This window comes from Castanea sativa, chromosome 6 (assembly GCF_040712315.1).
Source record: "Castanea sativa cultivar Marrone di Chiusa Pesio chromosome 6, ASM4071231v1".
Classification (NCBI taxonomy): Eukaryota; Viridiplantae; Streptophyta; class Magnoliopsida; order Fagales; family Fagaceae; genus Castanea; species Castanea sativa.
The window spans coordinates 52560290-52581601 of record NC_134018.1 but is presented as its reverse complement, the minus strand read 5'-3'; the positions used below and the strand labels follow the sequence as shown (position 1 = coordinate 52581601).

At 34.8% G+C, this 21312-nt stretch overlaps 1 protein-coding gene across 4 annotated transcripts; it reads right to left on the bottom strand.

Annotated features, from left to right (window-relative positions):
- Positions 1 to 956: 956 nt before the first annotated feature.
- LOC142640866 (uncharacterized) lies at positions 957 to 12377 on the bottom strand. 4 transcript variants are annotated; one of them, XM_075815173.1, is made up of 19 exons: positions 12155 to 12377; positions 9621 to 9874; positions 9351 to 9506; positions 9070 to 9228; positions 8902 to 8985; positions 8085 to 8152; positions 7650 to 7985; positions 7504 to 7555; positions 7281 to 7436; positions 7024 to 7176; positions 6808 to 6910; positions 6564 to 6713; positions 6424 to 6478; positions 6266 to 6330; positions 5951 to 6020; positions 4330 to 4366; positions 4158 to 4218; positions 2151 to 4064; positions 957 to 2120 (listed from the first exon to the last, which is right to left on the bottom strand). In XM_075815173.1, the coding sequence occupies exons 1-19, from the start codon at positions 12327 to 12329 to the stop codon at positions 1252 to 1254; spliced, it is 4917 nt and encodes a 1638-aa protein (XP_075671288.1). In that variant the 5' UTR covers positions 12330 to 12377; the 3' UTR covers positions 957 to 1251. The 4 variants fall into 4 exon arrangements, with proteins under 4 accessions (XP_075671288.1, XP_075671285.1, XP_075671286.1 ...); XM_075815170.1 differs by having other exon boundaries at positions 957 to 4064; XM_075815171.1 differs by having other exon boundaries at positions 957 to 4064; positions 4330 to 4363.
- Positions 12378 to 21312: the final 8935 nt, after the last annotated feature.

Here is a 21312-nt window from a genome sequence, read left to right as displayed (position 1 = left end):
ATCACTTTTTGGGCCTAGGTCATAATTTTAAAAAGGCCCTCCAAGGTACCGTGGGGGTGTTAATAATTACTACCTCTAACGAAAAAAAAATCATTATTCGTGTCAATCTTTTAAGATTGACATGAATAACTAAGCAACATCAGCTTTGATTCGCAACATTAACTGGCTAACAAGTGATCCATGAATTTCATAAATAAACAAGATGGCAAGAATTTAAGGTAACAATAAAATGTCACAAAGCTTTAGAGAAAGCGCCAACGGCTCTTTGGAGTTTGGACTATCACCAACCTGACCTTTTTGGTAGGAATCCCTCTAGTTTGATCCCCAGTATCTTAAACTTACAACAAACAAGAAAATCCCCCTAAGGAAAGCATTATATTTAATTCATAAACATATATAGCCTGTTCATTACCTAGAAGAAACAAAAATACAGATCAATTTTGAGAATTCTTGTGAACCACTTAGGGTTTATTTGTTTGGTCAAATGGCAGTAGTAGGTTACAAAACGTGCAGTGGTCTTCTGCAGTCCCCATGGTGGGTTTAGGGTTGGAACACAAGACAACCTCCTTGGTCACTTGGTTTGAACCATGGTGCCATCACATTGGGGAAAGTTTTTAAGCAATAGGCTGCATTGAGAACACCCCACAAGAAATGCAGACCCATCCTCACTGCAGATTTATCTTATAAAGTAGACCTCTCACAAGCTTGAGTCCCAAGCACAGAGACTAAAGATCATATTCCTGAATCCTTCTTAACAAAATAAGGCATTTGCACACACATGCATGCACACGCATGCGTACACATTCTGTGCATTTCAAACTCATTAGACCACTTAGTAGCTAGCACCTGTTATATAACATCTGTACATTAACATCTAAGGTTCATGCACAAATATAGCATCGATATATTATACCAGCACCAGCATGCAACACATTAATATCTAAGTTCCTTACACATAAACAAAAGCTATAGCATCGATTAAATTATACCAGCACCAGCATGCAACACACCCAAATTCTGAATTTCAAACTCCTTAGACCACTTAGTAGCTAGCACCTGGCATATAAGATTATAATAACAACCAACTGCACAACATCAGCCCTAAGTAGTCAATATCAGTCGATGTCTCTCACATAGGAGTACATTAATCTAAGTTTCATACACATAAACAAAAGCTATAGCATAGACATTTATACCAGCACCAGCCTACATGAGCAAATTTTAAAACCAAGGTCAACTTGCATCTTCTGATTAATTCCAACCAGATGACTGAGTCTTACCCCCATTACCTGTTCCTTTGTTCCAACCTGAACCCTGGCTATTCCATCCACTAGATTGATTAGTAGTTCCACTACTTCCTGCATTAACAGCTTGATCTCCATTCCCTGCATTATCTGAACCTGTTCCTTTATTCCAACCTGACCCCTGGCTGTTCCAGCCACCAGATTGATTGCTAGTTCCACTGCTTCCTGCATTCCAACTATGCGACTTGTTCTTATCACCACTTCCACTGTTCCAAGTTCCTGCACCATCTTTGTTTTTCCACCCCTCTCCTGCATTAACAGCTTGATCTCCACTCCCTGCATTATCTGAACCAGTTCCTTTGTTCCAACCTGACCCCTGGCTGTTCCAACCACCAGATTGATTGCTAGTTCCACTACTTCCTGCATTCCAACTATGTGACTTGTTCTTATCACCACTTCCACTGTTCCAAGTTCCTGCACCATCTTTGTTTTTCCACCCCTCTCCTGCTCCTTTGTTCCAGTCAGTGGGCCTATCCTCACTAGAGTCATTTTTGCTGTTCCAAGTTCCTGCACCATCATTTCTGCTGCTCCAAGTTCCCGCACCATCATTTCTGCTGCTCCAAGTTCCTGCATCATCGTTACTGTTGTTCCAACCACCACTTTGATCCCTCCTTCCACGGCCTCTACCTCCAAATCCTCCTCTGTCTGATCTACCTCTACCACCAAAACCACCCCCGTCTCCACTTCTACCACCAAAACCACCCCCTTCTCCACCTCTACCACCATAACCACCCCTGTCTCCACCTCTACCTCCAAAACCCCCTCTACCTCTAAAGCCTCCTCTGTCTGAACGGCCCCTACCTCTACCTCCAAAACCTCCCCTGTCTCCACCTCTACCTCCAAAACCTCCCCTATTACCAAAAGTCTCAGTTTGGTCTTCACTTGCATCACCAGATCCAGAGTTCCAATTACTTTTGCCCCAATTAGAACTCTGGTTCCCACCTCCACTCCAATCACTTTTTTTACCCCAACTAGAATCCTGGTTTCTATTGGCATCACTTGACCCAGCGTTCCAACTACTTTTTCCACCATCCTGGTTTTCTCCAACATTTGGTCCACTTTTCCAACCAGCACTTTGACCCCATCCAGTTGCTGAACCTTGATCTGAAGTTTTTCCACTGTTCCAGCCACCCCCTTGATTTTTATGCTCACCCCCTTCTTTATTTTCAGTGGTCTTCTTATTCCAGTCAGAGGACCTGTCTCCAGACACTCTGTTGGTATCCAAAGTACCCCATCCAGATGATTGATTTCCATCCATATCATTAGCTTTACTGGTCCACCCCGTGTTTTGATTTTCACCAGGACCTTTTCTTTTGTTCCAACCACCTCCATTATCCCCAGCACTACCAGCTCCTTCATTAGCAGAAGACTTAATGTTCCAACCAGATGACTTGTCATCATTTGAAGCTTTTGGAGCACTCCAATCACCACGAGAAGGTTTTGAATTGTTCCATTGGTCACCGCTTTCACCAATCTCCTTACCTGCTCCCCATCTTTTGTTCCATCCAAATCCATTATTATCATCAGGTGCATTAGCTTTCTGACAACCATCATCTTTTTTACCCCAATCAGAAGCTTTGGATTTAGCCCAACCACCTGTTTGATCATTGTTCCAACCAGAAGGATTCCCTGTTGACATTCCATCACCAGTCCAACTATTTCCCTGACCACTGTTCCCACCAAACTCTCCCTGACTCGATGATCTTCCCCTGCCAAATTGATCTCCACGCCCTTGGCTTCCTCTACCCCTTCCTCTCCCACCAAACCCACGACCCTCACCAAATGGTTTTGGCCTCGCCCAACTATCTTGCTGTTCTGTATCCTCTTTATTTTCCACCCAACCCTTCCTCTCCACATTTGTATCAGCTTGTTTTCCCCACGAAGACCCTCCAGCTGATTTATTCCAAGAAGAACCTTCATTTTTATTCCAAGATTTTCCATTATCCCCAACAGCATCTTCACTGGCATTTTTCACATTACCCCAGTTAACATTTTGACTTCCACCAGCAATTTTGGCTTTATTCCATCCTGCTTCATCAATTTTTTCTGCTTCATCAGCTTTGCCCCAAGCAGATCCCTCACCAACAACTACATCTTTGCCTTTGTCCCAAGATTTCTGTTGATTCCAGCCATCCCCACCAACACCAGAACTTTTGCTCTTCTCCCATGACCCAGCTTCAACTGTATCTTTACCTTTGCCCCAAGAATCTGGTTGATTCTTTCCACCAGTTGGGCTTGCACTAACACTCTTACCCTTGTTCCAGGGTTCCTCTGATGTTTTCCAACCGTCTTGATCATCAGACACTGTATTCTTTTTCCAGGTAGCTGCAGCATCATTTGACGAATCAGTTGGAGTTCCAACTTTAAGGTTTCCTTTGCCCCAATTGTCTCCAGAAACTTTTGAAGAACTTCCCAGATCTCCATCAGGTGTAGATTTACCCCAGGATGATTTCTCGTTACCTGCTGCAGCACCCCAAGATGATTTTTCATTAGCTGTCCCAGCGCCCCAGGATGATTTTTCAGTAGCTGCTGCAGCACCCCAGGATGATTTCTCGTTCGCTGCTGCAGCGCCCCAGGATGATTTCTCGTTCGCTGCTGCGGCGCCCGAAGATGATTTTTCATTAGATGTCCCAGCACCCCAAGATGATTTTTCATTAGATGTCCCAGCACCCCAGGATGAATTCTCATTAGCTGCTGCAGCACCCCAGAATGAACTCTGGTTTGGAGCCGCTTTGGTCTCCCAAGCAGCATTTTCCACATCTATTAAATAATAACAGAGAAACAATGAACCAAATTTACACAATTGATGAACTTATTATAAATTTCATAGCTTATACAGACAGTGCTACATACCTTTTTTGGCATCATTGGCCTCGGAACTAAAAGGATTTGCTGAACTGGACTCTGGCTGAAGCTAGTATCACCAGAAAACTTTTGAATTAAGAAATTGCCACAGATGAATGAAAAACTTAAACACACAAACACAAAGATGAACTAAATTATTTAGAGGAAGGTCATAACCAACCGAAATGCCTGAGGCAGGGAAACTAGGCCAAGAGCTACTGCAAGAAATTGCTCACCAAGGTCAGAATATAAATAAAAAAGAAGAAAAAGAGCATGATCTCCTGCAAGAAATTGCTCACATAGACATAAGATATCTTTCTTCTAATAAACCATTTGTGGAATGATAAACAGACAAACAACATGGCATTCTGGAGTGAGGCAGTGACACTAATATTACTGTTATAAGTTCACTCCCAAATTAGAACTGAGTTTTAGTCAATGTGTAGATCATGAGTTAATGCATCAGGTGTGGTTTGAATGCAGGGCTTGCCCCTCAAAGAAAGGCTGAACACCAACAGGCCAGAATCATTTTTTGATAGATACAAATAGGGGACTTTGAACTCATGATGTCCATTACAAGATTATTGCTCTTTACCATCAAGCCAAGACACCAATAGGTTTCTTTTTGGTGTAGGTGGGATTCAAACCTAGTTCGCCCGTTCAATGCCAAAAGTCTTTATCAGTTGAGCTTACTAGAATCCACACCACCAAGCCAGAATCAATAGCAAAAGAAAAGATGCATAGAACAACAAGAAGTCAATAAAGCAGTTTCATTGTTATGTACATTATATACGTAATCTACACAAAACCTACATGCAGAACCATCCTCACCAAGATAGGAAACCCAATTATAGCCCCCAAATTATTAAATCTTCTAGTGATTTCTAGGTTACACTCAGCAATACTACCATACTTCCATTTCAAATAAGTATTGTCTTGATTGATCCAGTGAATTTGAGCAGACATTCAGGTAAAAAGCAAAAAAGCAAGTATTTCAAATAATCAGCTGAAAAAATGAGTCCAAATTTTATAACACAAATAAATGTGAATAAAGAACAGTAGGCATCCAATTAGAAGAGCTTCAAATATATATTTTCTCAAAGTAAAGTCATACAGCAATATACCTAACATCCTGTCATTCATATGTGTTTTAATTAAAAGGGTGAACCCCCACTTCCACACTAATCTTGCCTAATTAATGGATCATTTCTCATTTAAAAAGGCTCTGCAGGACCTCCATTATATTCAAAAGACCAAGAAATCAGCTCCTACAATTTAATTGGAAAACTAAAAGTAGAGCACAGAAGTTCAACCATGTGAAATCTACTTTCCCACACATATCATGTGGTTTTTGATTCACTCAATCCTAGGCCATGATCAATGCTTATGCATGACATTCTTAACCGCATTTAAACAAATGTATCTTTTAACAATTGCACAGGTTGCATCAAAAAAGGTTCATATACCAACAGAGCAAGTGACATTGAACAATTAGGCGAATCATTTATGTAAGGTTTGGTTGTCCTAAAAATTTGACATCTCCATTCACATTTTGTACAGTTTGAGAAGAACAAAGCCAACACTGAATGGGGAAATTCAAGAGTCACAAGCTTGATCATGAAAAGTTTGAAAGTGATGGCTTTTGATAAATATAAAAAGATGACAAGAAGCCCTAAAGCAAAAAAAAAAAAAAATCATTATGCAAGGTCTAGTAGCCATCTCCAACATATGCTTTAAGATTATTTTGGAAAGTTTTACAGCATGAATTGAAAGGGAGATACAAGATATCACCAGAATAGTACCTTCCAGAAGACAGCCCTCCAGAATTCCACCCAGAACTCCCTGCTGACGTTCCTGCTCCATCCATCCAATCTTTAAAAAAAAAAAAAAACAGATGAAGAGAAATTCCATAAATCACACTCCATAAACATTAAGCTGAAAACTAGAAGAAAAATATATATCTTAAATGAAACAGAAATGCAAGGTAAAATAATAAAACTAAAACTTTGTGTTACAGAGGGAGATGTGCAAGTTTGATAATATGCCAGTGCATATTTTCATGAATATACTGTTCCAGAATTTATTTTCAAACTTTTGACAAATAAATAGATCCCTACCTCTAGAGCAGCCTTCAGCTCCAAGCAGATCAAACGGTTTTAAAGAACCAGACTCCAGATCCTCACTTTTAAGTTTGCAAGAAGCAAGTTAGAATGGATATTGCGTAAAATTAATCAAAATCATATCGAGAAGAATCATTATGGCTGTAAAAGTGCACCTCATAGGTACAGTAGAGCTTTTCCCACGAACCTCAGTAAGATGCTCACTTTTAACTGCAGGAATAACATGTGGAGATACGTCATACCAGTGACAAAAAACCAAATCCAACAGAGTAAGAGCTGACCATCCTTAACAAACCTGTAAGAACCTTGTGCTGAGAATCAAGTTTCACCGTGACATCAGAATGGCGTATAGCTAAAACACGGCAGAGGTATCCCTTTAGAGGACCAACACGGATTCTCAAGGTTTGACCAATGGAGAACATTGTATCTTTATCCCCACGATTGACTGCATTGAAAACATTTGTTAAGTAGGCAGGCATAAGTCCAGGCATCCACAGCTGATAGCTCAAAATTAGGGCTCTGAAAACACCAATACATACATTCCTGACGGTTTTCTCTAGCTTGCCATGGCTTTTTAGGTGAAAGAGGTGACTTAGGAGATGATGGGAAGTCTTCAAAACCAAAGGGAGCTGATTCACCACCCTGAATGAGGAAGAACAAGGATTATTAAAAAGAACACCAGGAACACCTCTCCACGTCCCCAAAAAAAAAAAAAAAGAACTGTAAAAAAGGAACTACGGGTGCTTTCTCACAACCTTTTCAACCTTTTCATTGCACACATCACTAGATAACTTGACTTTCTCACACATTTGAGACTTAGCACAGAAATAACCACCATTTTCTGCTTCATTCTCATCATATAAAAAGATGGTGCCTCTGTAGATTTGCCTAACAATGCCTTGCCTACCCTGCAAAGTGAGATAAACAAGCATATAAAGTTTAAGCTTTCAAAGGTTACCATACTCCAGAAAACTACATTTAAAAGACATTTCAATTGAAAAAAGTTTCAAACCTTAGATGGTCCTTCCAAAACCCGGATAGTATCACAGGCAGATATGGGCTTCATGTGCTGATCTAAAGCAGTAAATTTCATATCAAAGGGCCCACTCTTTAACTCTTTCAGTTGGACATACACCACAGCAGGTCCTTCTGGACCCTCTTTCAAAATCTAGAATATTAAATAGGACATAAGTGGCCAATAATAAAAGAATAAAGAAAGTTGACTAATTGCATACCTTGTAACTATCATCTTTCTCAATGCCTATAATAATTCCAAAATCTTTCCGGCTGAGGTAGCAAAAAAAACAAATACAAAGAAGTTAGATAAGAATAAGGAATATAAATGGATAATGAATGTTATGTAAGTTTGTATAGGACTCACCCAAAACAAACAAGATCATGCAGGTCAAAGCTGTTCACACCACTAGATCCTGATGAGCCTTCTCCTTTCCCACCACCTTTATCACTTCTTATAACCCGTTTTTTCTTTCGCTCACCGTAAATCTGTGTAAGCCACTCCAAATCATCAGTTTCATTATTCTCAGAAGATTTAAACTTCAGGAGCTCCTCTTCAGATGGCATAACTCCCGAGCAGCTTAAAGAATCTATTGATACTTTCTTGTATAAATATCCATCCTTGAGCATCAGACCATCAAGAACCTCAAAATGCTTGTTGGTGTCACGATCACGTCTGTACTGAATGAGAGGCCGGAACTCCCTACAAAGGTTTAATATGAACACACACACATAAGAAGCTGAGACATCCAAGATGAACTATAAAAAAAAAGTATATAAAAGACAAGATCATGCATATTACTCAAGTTCACTTGTGCTGATCAATCTTGGTGCTGGAGTGGAGTTTTTCTTGAGGCTAACTCCCCCACCCTGTAAAAAAAGGATGTTCTGATTTTTAACACACACAGCACCACAACTTCTAAACAACTAGATTTCCAATTAAACCAAAATTTGATTGTAACAAACTTAATTGGAATCTACTTATTTATAGTGATAAGAAAAAGGGTATAGCAAATAAAAAAAGGCAAAAGGGTTCATGCTTGTAGTGTTGCAAAGACAATGAGAGACCCAAAAGGTACACTGGTTTATGAAAGGCCATATTAACAGGGTTGACGATAGAACATGGCTGCCTAGTATCTTTGAGAGGCTCAGTACATAGTAGAGTAGGCCAGGCTCAACTGAATATCAACACCCAACATTTCTTGGTTGCATGGAAACTAAGAAGTATATTTACATGACAACACATATTTGGAATTAATTATTTATAACTATTAGTGAATTGGCAAACCATAATTGTTGAGAACATCATCTACACATCCTAATTTTCCCTCATGGGGAAGGGGGAATTATAATGGTACAACTACTGTTTAAAAAAGCAAGAGAAGATATACAATTATGGTTAAATATAAAAAGGGTAACATAAAATGCAAGTTTTTGCCTAGGAAATAGCCACTGACTCTGAGACTTGTCGTTGCCAATTCCATAAAACCCATCAAGTAAGGTATACAAATTTGATGCAGTCATTTTTTTTAATATCAAATGATACTGGCAAAAAACATTAATTATTTCCACAAAAATAAAAATAAGGAAAATACTGCAGGAAAAAAAATTGGCATTACAAATTTTGCAGTCATTGCTTGTAGATCAATTCTTGGTATAAGCTTCACTGTTGCTCTTTTTCGTGCATCATTCACAGCCACAATCTACAATTAAAAAAGAAAAAAGAAAAAGTATATAAGTAAAAAATGCAGCCAGAGAGCAATGAAGTCAAATTGGGTACACAGTACCTGCGCCAAGTCTCCCTTATATTTCCCATTCTTCACACGAGCCCATGAGCCCTCAGAAACTTCATTGCGCGTAATTCGGGAAGATAACAAATGAGAAACTTCATTTTTTGGGACTGTAGCTATTCGAGAGGAGTATATAGTAGTAAGCCCTTTACATGCCTAAATGCAAATTCATATCATAGCCATTAGTCTACTAATAATAGCATTGGCTATAGGAGAAACTATACTAGCACTGGCAATCACAATATTATCAGATTATCCAACATGCAAAAATACATTACCTCAATAATATCAAATTGCTTGTCAGCTTCAATGTAAATACAACCCTTTATATGATCAAGAGCAAATGCAGATATTATCTGAAGTTTGGTACCTAATGATTTCAAGTCTACATACTTCTGCATAAGACAAAAAGCTGAATTCCTCTCACGTCCAACCTACAGTCAACGAGTTTCAATCAAACACAACATAATGGAAAGCTGAACACAAGGGAAAGAGAAGTTTTAAAATAGGCATTGTGAATTATCAAAACAATACTCCGAGTACCACACCATGCATTTAACTTTCCAGATGGTTGGATCTCTGGCAGAAGGTATAATATTATTTCTATCAATTGCTCTTTTGTTCTCAAAATCATCCTCGCCATATCTGACGAAATTAGAACCATCCTTGTAGCGTTCTTCCATCATTTTATCAAATTCTTCCTCATTCATCTCCTCCTCTTTGGGAAAAAGGGGAAGGCTCTGGGCTTTTCCTGGTTCCTTGTCAATTTTTGACTCTGTATCAAAATCTTCTTCAGCAAAATCTGTTCCCAATGATTGGAGAGAGAAGCAGAAGATAAATTAAACATGCCCACATTGATCAAATTGCAACGTTTGAAAAAAAAAAAATTATTATTATTTTTTGGGTGGGGGTGGGAGGGGTATTAATGAACAATAAACCCAAGTAAAATTGATCAAATTACATTGTGCCATCAGCACTACTGTTCTGGCCAGAAATCAAAATCCAGACTGAATAACCAGCAAGAAGACCATGCTCTTATTTATTTATTTTGGTAAGTCACACATGCTCCTGGTGGGTCTTGAACCCAAGCCCTCCACCCCAACACCCCCCCCCCCCAAAAAAAAAAAAACCTTGCTCTAACAAGTGGAGGTAACATTTGAGCTAGACCTTGTTGGAAAATCATGCTCCTTTGTCAACAAGTGTTTTTAAGTTTTTAACATCAAGTGGAGCAAAGCATTTATCTTCGCATCAAAATCTTTTGGTGGCACCCTAAATTTATATATAAAACAATATGACACACTTGTAGACTAAATGCAATAAAACAGTGTGATAGAGTTGTACTCTTAACGCATGTAATGTGCAATCAATAAGCGAATTCACTCGTGATGGCACATGCCAGGCCAAAAGGATTGAGCACAAGAAACCTTATTTCAATTCAAGTTGTACACTAAAATCATAGATCATGACCCATCTTGGTATAAGTTACGTAGAACAAAAAAGCCTCCAAATTCAACTCCATTAACTATAGCTAGAGTTATATCTTCTATTAAATCTTTCTATTCTAGTCTATTCTCAAATTGATACATGTCATCATACTTTTCATGCCAGCACATGCATCGAAATAGGTCAAAGATCGAAAAGTCATATTAGACCAGTTACCCTCAACCATCGAAACATATAAACAAATAAACAAATAAATATCAGCAGGAACTTCTGGCTCAATCTCTCCCTCAGGTACAATCAATCTAAAATTAGATAAAAGGCCTCTTAGGCATAAATTTTCACCACAGCCCAGTTCTACTCCTACTTTAACCAATATGAGGTGCCACTTACCTTTTCTCAACCAAGTTTCACTAACAAAAACTATATCTGTAGCAAACAACATGCAGCTAGCCTGGGACATCTCCTCAAAAATGCTCAATAAGCTTCTAACAAATGAGACAAGATAAAGGTTTGATGTTGGTTCGTGGCTTTGATGTCCACAATATCTGATTATACTCTACAGTCTGAACCGTTAAAAAAATCCAGCTACATGATAGCAGCCTTTGCATCTGGCCTCATTATAACAAGAATAGAGACCAAGCATCTAATGGGGCATTCAAAGAAAGAAAAGTTGCAAAAAACAATTTAAAAATAAAAATAAAAATCAGATAAATGAACCATTTATGTATATCATATATATTTGCTGCACATAATAATTAAAATTATGGTTTTACAGGCATTACCACAACAATCCATCAGCACTTAGTCTGAGACCGACAGCCACGGCGAAAACCACTAAATAGTAAATACACATGCAGCCTTTCAAGTATATCACATTAACACATGTGCATGTGATGAAAATGTACAAATTACATCATTTCTATTTTATAATAATACTACAAATAAAAACATTTTTAACAATCACCTAAAACCCAAAAACCTGCATGCAACTAAAACAGAAGAAATTGAACTGCATTACTACAAAATACATGCACTGTAAACCTATAACTCAATCCATTGCCCTTAAAACCCCAAATCATCCAAACAAAACCCACTGGGTGGGTATGTAATAACTTACCAAATTAGTTTTTTTTTTTTTTTAAGACACAGACAAACACCCACATTTTTCAATCAAAATACACACAGAACCCAAAAACACTATGATCAAACCCAAAAACACCCACATTTTTACATCAAAATACACACAGAACCCTAAAACACTATGATCAAACACATTTCAAGCTGAACACCACAAAATTCATACGAAAATATCTAAGGAATTTAAAAAAAGAATCCCCAATTTTAGCTCCCCATAACCCTAAAATCCAGTTTTTTTTTTTTTTGTTAAAATTCAAAAACATTTTCACTAATCAAGCTCCAAAATTGTCCCAAAAACCCTAAATACCCCACCAAAAACCTGAACGCAGATAAAACGAACATCCAAAGCACCAAACATAGAGAGAGAAAATTTGAAAAAAAAAAAAAAGTAGGTCCATTTCAAAAAAATCACTCCAAAAATCCACCTCAAAACCCTAACCTAAACACAGAAAAAGATAAAGCGCGATCATACAAGAGAGAGAGATGGAAATGCATTATATACCAAAGTCATCGCCGAAGTCGAAGCTGGAATCGGAGTCCTCGCCAGCAGACTCCTCGAAGAACTGGAGGACCTCGCGATTCCTCCGCTTCTTGCCGCCGGTCTTGTCATCGTCGCCGGCCTTTCCTTTCCCGGCGGTGGTTTTTCCGGCGACGCCTTTGCCCTTACCCTTCTGCATTTGAAGAGACGAACTGAAAGAAGAGAGAGAGACAGAGCGTGGATGAGAGTGACTGGTGAGTGGGAATACACTGGACCCAAAATTTATACGTGGAATCTTATGTGAATTTACAGTTTTGTCCTTGCTCTCTTGGTTTGTGATTTTTTTTTTTTTTTCCATATTTGGGGGATAACCGTTTTATATTTGTTATTATTAGTCAAATTACATTTTAAATCCTATATTATGGTTTTAAAATTTTAATTTATTCGTTTCTCAAAAAAAAAAAATATATTATTATATAATCCATCAAAATAAAGTGCGGAATGTTTTGAGTTAAATTCCACACTTTTTATAAGGTATCTAATGAAACATTCTACTAATTTTCCTATACAATGTCATTTTTATTTGAAATTCAACAAAATAGTGTGGATTTCTTCAATATTATTGTAAAAGAAACTAACTAATGGATTAAATTGAAACTGTTTTAGAAAATATGTGTTTTAATTTTCAAATTTTGAAATTATGGCTCGTTTAAATAGAGGATGGAATGAGGAGGAGTGAAAAGGAGTAGACTCAGTAGAATAGATTTAGTTGAAAATATGTTAATTTTGGGCCAATTCTATTCTACTCTAGTTTATTCTCACTCTCTCCTCTTCAATCCAAATGAACCATGATACTAGATTTTATTCATTGAGTATCATGTTATACAATGGAAAAGAGAAATGAGGGTTAAATAAAATGACCTTATTTTCTTTTACAACACTAGAAAGAGTTAGAGTAACACAATTCCATCTTAAAAGAAACCAAATATATATATATATATATATATATATAAACAATTTTTTCACAAATCAGCTTAATATCCTTCAAGATCCAGCCAGCCACTTCCAAAGAACACGACCTAATCTTGATTGTATTGACCTCCATGAACTCTATAGTGTAAATAGCAATATAAGACCACAGACTTCAAAGATCAATTCATTTAACTTCTAAAAAACTTAGGGTATATTTGGTAACAGTTTTTCCCCCTTATTTTCTGTTTTTAAAAACAATTTTTTATTTTTGAGACTAAAAAACTTATTTGGCGACCCAAAATTGACAAAAAACAAAAATTATTTTCAAAACTCAATTTGTGAAGGAAACTAAAAAATGCAAAATGGTGTTTTTAGTTTCTAATTTTCAAGAGTCAATGAAAATATGCATTTAATTTAATGAATCTGTCTCATTTAATGAGTTCAAATTAGAGTTCAAATCCTAGTAATAACATATTTTAGTCTTTTCTATTTTTTTTCTTAAAAAAACTATTTTTTTAATTTCAACTGACAAAACATGTTTTTTATTTCAAAAATACAATAATTTTTTTTTTTTTATATCCTCAAAAACAAGTATTTGAAAATAGAAAATAAAAACGGTTACCAAACATAACCTAAACATGCATGATCGGCTTGAATGAGTTCCAATAAGGAGCATGAAGTCAAATAAATTGTGCCAATGAACATTCTCATAGCAGATGTATGCATGATTCATGTCGAATTAGAGGTTGTAGCCGTGTTGTCAAGCATCATCAATGATTGTGAAGTCTAGTTCTCACCCTTTTTTTTTTTATGAACAAATCTAATTTTCACATTAAAACAATAACTTGGGGATTTTCTTTAGTTGATAAACAACGAAAGTTTTAGAACTACCTTTTGGACCCACCCATGATTGTTAAAATCGCGATCCGGATTGTAAAATCTCACGATCGTACGATTTTTCGATCCTTCCTCACCAAAAAGTTTAAAATCGTAGTAGGATCGTAAAAATGATAGGATCGTATGTAGGATCGTGTAGGATTGTATAGGATCGCATGGGATCCTACCATTTGGCTTGATTTTTTTTTAAGTGGGATCCATTTGGGTAAGATAATCCACAATCCAACCTACCTCCCATGATCCTACATAGGATCCCGATTTTAACAACATTGAATCCACCCATAAATGTTTAATCTCTAATAAAGTGATGAATTTGGTTAATGATCTTTTTTTTTTCTTCAATGAGTAGGCTTGTTTCGTATGGGATCGTATGAGATCCTACCATTTGGTTTGATTTTTTTTTTATTTTTTAAGTGGGATCCATTTGGGTAAGATAATCCACCTAAACCCACAAGCCCAACGGGTTATTAGAAACTCAATAATGAATTGAAGTCCCAAATTAACCCCTATGTTAACATAAAATCTCAAAAAACCTATAGTACTTAAGTTCAACGTTTTGGATGTTGATACTAGGAAGGATATAGATGATGAAATGGGATATGACAATGACAGTGATTAGATTAGAAGAACCTTAGAATGGGAATTTTCTTTTAGATTTCATATTTGTAATTAGCTAGTTTACCTTAGATTGAGAATTTTCTTTTGGATTACATATTGTAAATTTGTACTTAGCTAGTTTTTATATGCTAACTAGCCTAACTTATTTTGAATTTGGAACTTAGAATTTGGAAAACATTTTTCATATGTGTAGATAATATTTTGGTACTTAGTTGCTAATTAAATATGTACTGAACTTTTTAGATATATTATGTCAAAAGTTAAATATATTTTGTTTCGTTAGAATGACATAAGAATGATGTAGTGCGTACAAATTACATTTTATGATGCAATTTTTTTTAATGGATGGATTCATATTTTAAGTGATTATATAACATACAAAGTCACTATCAATAGGTTTTTTGCTTAAAATTTGAAAATAGGTAGGATCTTACGATCCACGATCCGATCCTACGATCCACGATCCTACCTACCTCCCACGATCCTACGTAGAATCCCGATTTTAACAACATTGGATCCACCCATATATGTTTAATCTCTAATAAAGTGATAAATTTGGTTAATGATCTTTCTTTTTTTTTCGATGAGTAGGCTTGTTGCTTTTTTCGTTTATATGGTCGCGTATGGTCATTCAAATATTGTTATAGAGGCATATGAGTAGATATATTTTAGCAATTTTGAGTTATTCTAGAGTGCTCTGATACAAGTACGTGAACTATTTGAAATCTGTAATTTCTTAAAAATTATTATATCTCTAACAAATTGAAACTGATCCTATTGATCTTTTTTTTTTTTTTTTTTGAGAAAAGATCCTATTGATCTTTGATAGGCAGGATTTTTATTTATTTGTTAATAATTGATACTTAGGAAATATCAAAAGATTAATATGCAACAAATAAAAACTTGTGAAGTACGTTTGAAGTTTTAGAATACTAGTCTCAATATTTTCTTTATTTGTACCCAGGAAATATCAAAAGATTAACATGCAGCAACTACCATATTAGATAAAAACTTGTGAAGTACGTTTAAGTGCGTATTTACGTAGGGCAAGACTAGGAATAAGTTCAATTGTTATATAAGCCCAACTTGTGTAAAAAAAGAGCCGCGGGGGGGGGGGGGGGGGGGTGTGGGAGAAGGAAGCTTTAAAAGACAAACTTAAGGGATTATATCAATGTGAACTAAAAAAGATTTATTTGTTTTCCTAGCTAAGGCATGGGTAACCCCATTGCCTTTTCTTCTAGCGTGAGAGAACAGGTTTTTAGTAAACCCATTATAAACTTACAATCTTTTATAATATGACCAAAACTTGACCGATTAGAACCTTCTCTTGATAAAGCTTTAAACACAATTTCTGAATCTTCTTCAACAACACATTGCTGAAAACCCAGCTCTGCTGCCAGCAAAATTGCCCTTCTAGCTGCCATGGCTTCTATAGCTTCTACCCCTCCCGATGGCCTGTTCACCTTCTCAGCCAAAGATGCCATCACCTCACCCCTTTCATTTCTGATCACAACACCAATACCCGCTTCCTCTGACTTCGAAAATACCGCGCCGTCATAATTTATTTTGTATCCTTTGTCAAAATAATCAAAATTGGACACAATCGAAATTGTCAAGAATTTTTTGTAATTCAAGAAGATTGTATCTCAACAAAAATATTCAAACTCATATTCTCAGCCTCTTGTTATAAGTATTGAATAATAATTTTTTTTTAAGTTGACCTTACTTTTTTTCTATGACCTAACTTACTCAAGAAACTTGGATCATAAAAATTGTGGTTGTTCTAAATATATATCTTACCCAATTATGACATGTACAACTTTAAAAAATAATTTTATTATAAATTTTTACTATTAACTTTACTATAAATTTTTTACTAACATTATTTAATAGACGAATGGTTTTGTTCTTATCAACTTTTTGCTATTCTACTATTTGGTTTTATTTTTATTTTTTTTTAAACTTAGGCATACTTTTGGCCCTTAAATATTAGGGCTGATTTCATTTTTATCCTTTACATTTCATGTTTGATTCATTATTATATTGGCTTTTTACTTTTCAAAATTTATTCTTGTCCCATTATGTTTGATTTTATTTTTTGTTTAGCCCTCTATGTTTCAAAATTATTATTTTCATGAAGAGCTAAAATGAAAGGTCAAAATAACCGTAAAGGGCCAAATAGAAAACTAAATCAAGTATACTTTTAAGGGCCAAAAGTATGCTTGATTTAAGAAGGGCCAAAATGAAAAGTTTGAAACTTAAAAGGCCAAAGAGAAAACAATTCAAAACTTTTAAGGCCAGAACTATACTTTAAGCTCTTATATACAACTATTTTTTTATTTTTTGAGAAATTTTATGTTTTTGTAATATACAATTTTTTTTGTTTGTATTATTATAAACATTGGTTTAAATGTTACATTAATAGTGTATCTTACTAGCCACACGCCAATACTGTATGTGTTTCTAAGTTTATTTTGACAAGTACCCATAGGTATTTCTAAGTAAAACAACAACATTGTGAAATCAAAATTATAGTAACAATATTTTAGGCGAAACTACACTATTGGTTTATGAAGTTTACCTTCTAAGCGCAATTGGTCTCTTAAGTTTCAAGTAAACACTATTGGTCCTTCAAGTTTAAAAATCGAGCAATGTTAGTCCTTTTGCTAATTATAGTTAGTGTTATTGCTTGCGTGGCTGATGGAATAATAAAGTGGCATGTGGCAGCTTAAGTGGACACGTCACTTATTTAATTATAAGATTTCCATGTAATCTTTAATTGATTATTATTTATTATAATAATTATAAAAAAAAAAACTGATTTTGGCCTCCCTTCCTCTCGTCGCCTTTCTCCACTTTGTTGTCTTTCGGTCCTCCAATGGAGTCACCAGACCACCTCAAAATGCCAACAAAATTATGGTGGCAAAGTGAGTAGATTTACCCTCTCTCTTAAATCTGGATCGTTGACCACATATCCTTTTTCTGTTAATAGGAGTAATTTGAGATTGGGTGTAAAAAACCCAACAAAGGTTTATGCAATAAAAAGAAACCGGTGATCCCACGTAGATTGGTTTGGGGCTTTGCAAAAACTAAAAAAAAAAAAAAATCTAAATATAATACCTAAAATCATTCAAATAACAAATATTTGAAGACTAATCAAATAGATTTAAATATTTTTATGTCATTTGTAGATCCTTGGAAATAGAGCTTAAGAACAAAGAAATATAGAGAACTTTAGAGATTAGCAGCTGACGGAGATTGGTAAAGACATAGAGATGCTTGTGTTGGCTAATACAGTAACAAAAACTGTTTGGAACAAGAGGAAAAAGTGGCTAACAATGGTGGCGGAAGTGGCAGCAACACTTGTTGGGAAAAGAGAAGAGAAGAGGAAGACTGGGCTAGGTCTCAATGAGACATGCTAAGTTGTCAAATTCACAAACTTTACCCAACATATTATAAAAGTCAAAATATGACATATCATTATTCCGTTAGCTACATAAGAATAAAATTAATGGAAGTTAATAAAATGGCTAACATAACTCATTATTTAAACTTATGGACCAGTAATGCTCATTTGAAACTCCAGAAACCAATTGTACTCACAAAATAAATTTCAGGGACCGATAATATGTTTTTGCTAATATTTTATATGATGTATGTCTAAATGTTGCATCTTTTTCTCTACCCACTGTCTCCTTTATATAATTCATAGGTTGATAAGAGATCATAACTTGATTACCATTTCAAATTCTTCATATAATGGAATTCCTTCAAGTTTTTATATCCTTTATCTTTTTTTGTAGAGCATAATTTACCTGAGTTAACATACCTCTTGTTTGTGTTCTAATTTTTCATGTATGTTCTAATAAATATTACTGTTTATTTTTAAAAAAAAACTTTACTTTTAATTTTTTTTTCAATGTTTAGAAACTTGGATTATTATGATATTCTCAATTATTTGAATTGAGGTTTCCAATTAAATTCTTCTAAAAAAAAAGGTTTCCACTTTTTTTTGAGTAAAAGGTTTCCACTTAAATATGCTTTAGTTGTTAATTATTAAATTTAGAACTTTTTTTTTTCAAAAGGGAAATAGAGTAAAATGAATTCTTTTTCTTTTTCTTTTTTGAGTTTGTAAAATGGATTACTCTAAAGTCTAAAGCCCGAATATCATCAATGAAATTCAATAATTTTTTGGGATGTAAATGATATTCAAGAACTCAAACCATTAGAGGTGACGTGTTCTTGATTATGCAAAAAAGCTTGAAATTTGGGCTTTATATACCAAAAAAGCCCTTAAATATTGGGCCTGTTTTCATTTTTATCCTTTACATTTCAAGTTTGTTTCATTATCATATTGGCCTTTTACTTTTCAAAAATTTATTCTTGTCCCATTATGCTTGATTTTATTTTTTGTTTAACCCTTCATGTTTCAAAATTATTATTTTCACAAAGGGCTAAAATGAAAGGTCAAAATAAACTTAAAGGACCAAATAGAAAACTAAATCAAGTATACTTTTAAGGGCCAAAAGTATACTTAATTTACGAAGGGTCAAAATGAAAAATTTAAAACTTGAAAGACTAAAATGAAAACAATTCTAAACTTTTAAGGCTAAAAATATACTTTGAGCTCGTAATCTACAACTATTTTTTTAATGTTTTTTAATATACAATTTTTTTATAAACACCAGTTTAAATGTTACACTAATAGTGTATCTTACTAGCCATACGCCAATACCATTTGTGTTTCTAAGTTTTTTTGACAAGTACTCATAGGTGTTTCTAAGTAAAACAACAACATAGTGAAAACAAAATTACACTAACAATATTTTATATGATGTATGTCTAAATGTTGCATCTCTTTCTCTACCCACTGTCTCCTTATCATATAATTCATAGGTTGATAAGAAATCATAACTTCATCACCATGTCAAATTCTTCATATAGTGAAATTCTTTCAAAGTTTATATATCCTTTATGTTCTTTCTTTTAGAGTATAATTCACCCAAGTCCACCTACATCTTCTTTGCTTTCAAGGACAACGGTTTAATTCCCATGTGAGTCTCTATTTGATTAACTTTACTTCCAATTTTTTTCAATGTTTAGAAACAATTGGATTATTATGATATTCTCAATTAATTGAATTGAAATTTCCCCTTAAATTCTTCTCCCAAAAAAAGAAGAAAAAGGTTTCCACTTAATTATGCTTTATTTTTTTATTTTTATAGGAAATATGCTTTAGTTTTTAATGGTTGAATTTATGACTTTTTTCAAAAGGAAAATAGAGTAAAATGAATTACTTTTATTTTTCTTTTTTGAATTTGTAAAATGGATTACTCTAGAGTCTAAAGTCCGAATATTATCAGTGAAATTCAATAATTTTTTCGGATGTAAATGAAATTCAAGAACTTAAGAACTTAGAGGTGACGTGTTCTTGATTATGCAAAAAAGCTTGAAATTTGGGCTGTTTTAAAAAATTAAAAAAATAATTTTAGCACTTAAGTGTGCGTTTGCCCAAGGATGAAAGTGTGTTTTGCATGTTTTGGTCTAGTTCCATTGCACTATTCATGGACCAGCCAACCCCCAACAAACGCAGCAATAGTGTTTTGTGGTTTAAAAATTATTTTTCTACAGTATTTTTAGTAATAAGTTATTAGTTTTCAATAAAATAAGTGGTATCCAAACACACCTTAAATCTTTCCTCTGGGTTGGAATTCGGTCCCTTTTTTTGGGCTAGAATTTGGTCCCTTTTTTTTGGGCTGAAATGTGGTCTTATCATCTGTATTTCATAAATCCGGATTTGATTGAGAGAGAGCCCAATTGACCTTTATTTTTAATGATTGTTCGTGGACTCTTGGGCCTAAAAAGATTTATCATTGTTCCTTCTAGTTCTAGATACGTGTAGTTCCTTTTGATTGATGCAGTTTTTCTCCTAACAACTTAAAGTTAGATTTTTTTTTTGATAACAACAACTTAAAGTTAGATTTGACCATACAAATGAGCTCAATTATATCACTGAGCAAGCAACCTTGTACATGGAACATATTATTTTAAAGTACAACAACAACTTTAAAAGTTTGCTAAAATAGTTTTATTGGCATGTTAGAAACTTTTAGGACATTGTTGTAATAACTGTCACAGTGGAAGAAACTTTAGAATTCTCACAATCCCAATTACTTGATAAAACAAACATATAAGGATTATTTTTGCTAACCAAAATTCTCTCAATTTCATCCTATCGGAGATATTCAAGTAAATTTGAAGATTAATTGGTAAAGAAACTAAAGTCATAGCCTATAGCACTTACTACAAACTTGCTACTTTGAAGAAAATCTTCAAGAGACTTTTGGAGTCAGTTGAAGGTTCCAATTGTGATCATGGGTATGTCATCCATTGAAGCAAATCATATCGTTGGCTATCAGATTGTAGGCTTCAGGAAAAAGTTTTTCCTTAATTATAAAACTTCTCCTATCATGCTTAATTTGCTTCATTAGAGAAGGTTTTCCCATAGTGGCTTGAGTTTCCCACTTTGTCACCATATTGCTGTCTTCATTGTGATTGATGTGATTGGTGACACATTATTTTACATATCATATATGCTTTAATTGTTTACACATAATTGATAAATTGAAATAATCAAATAATTTATTAATTCACTCAATCATAATCAACAACCATGGTATAAAACCCTAACAAAA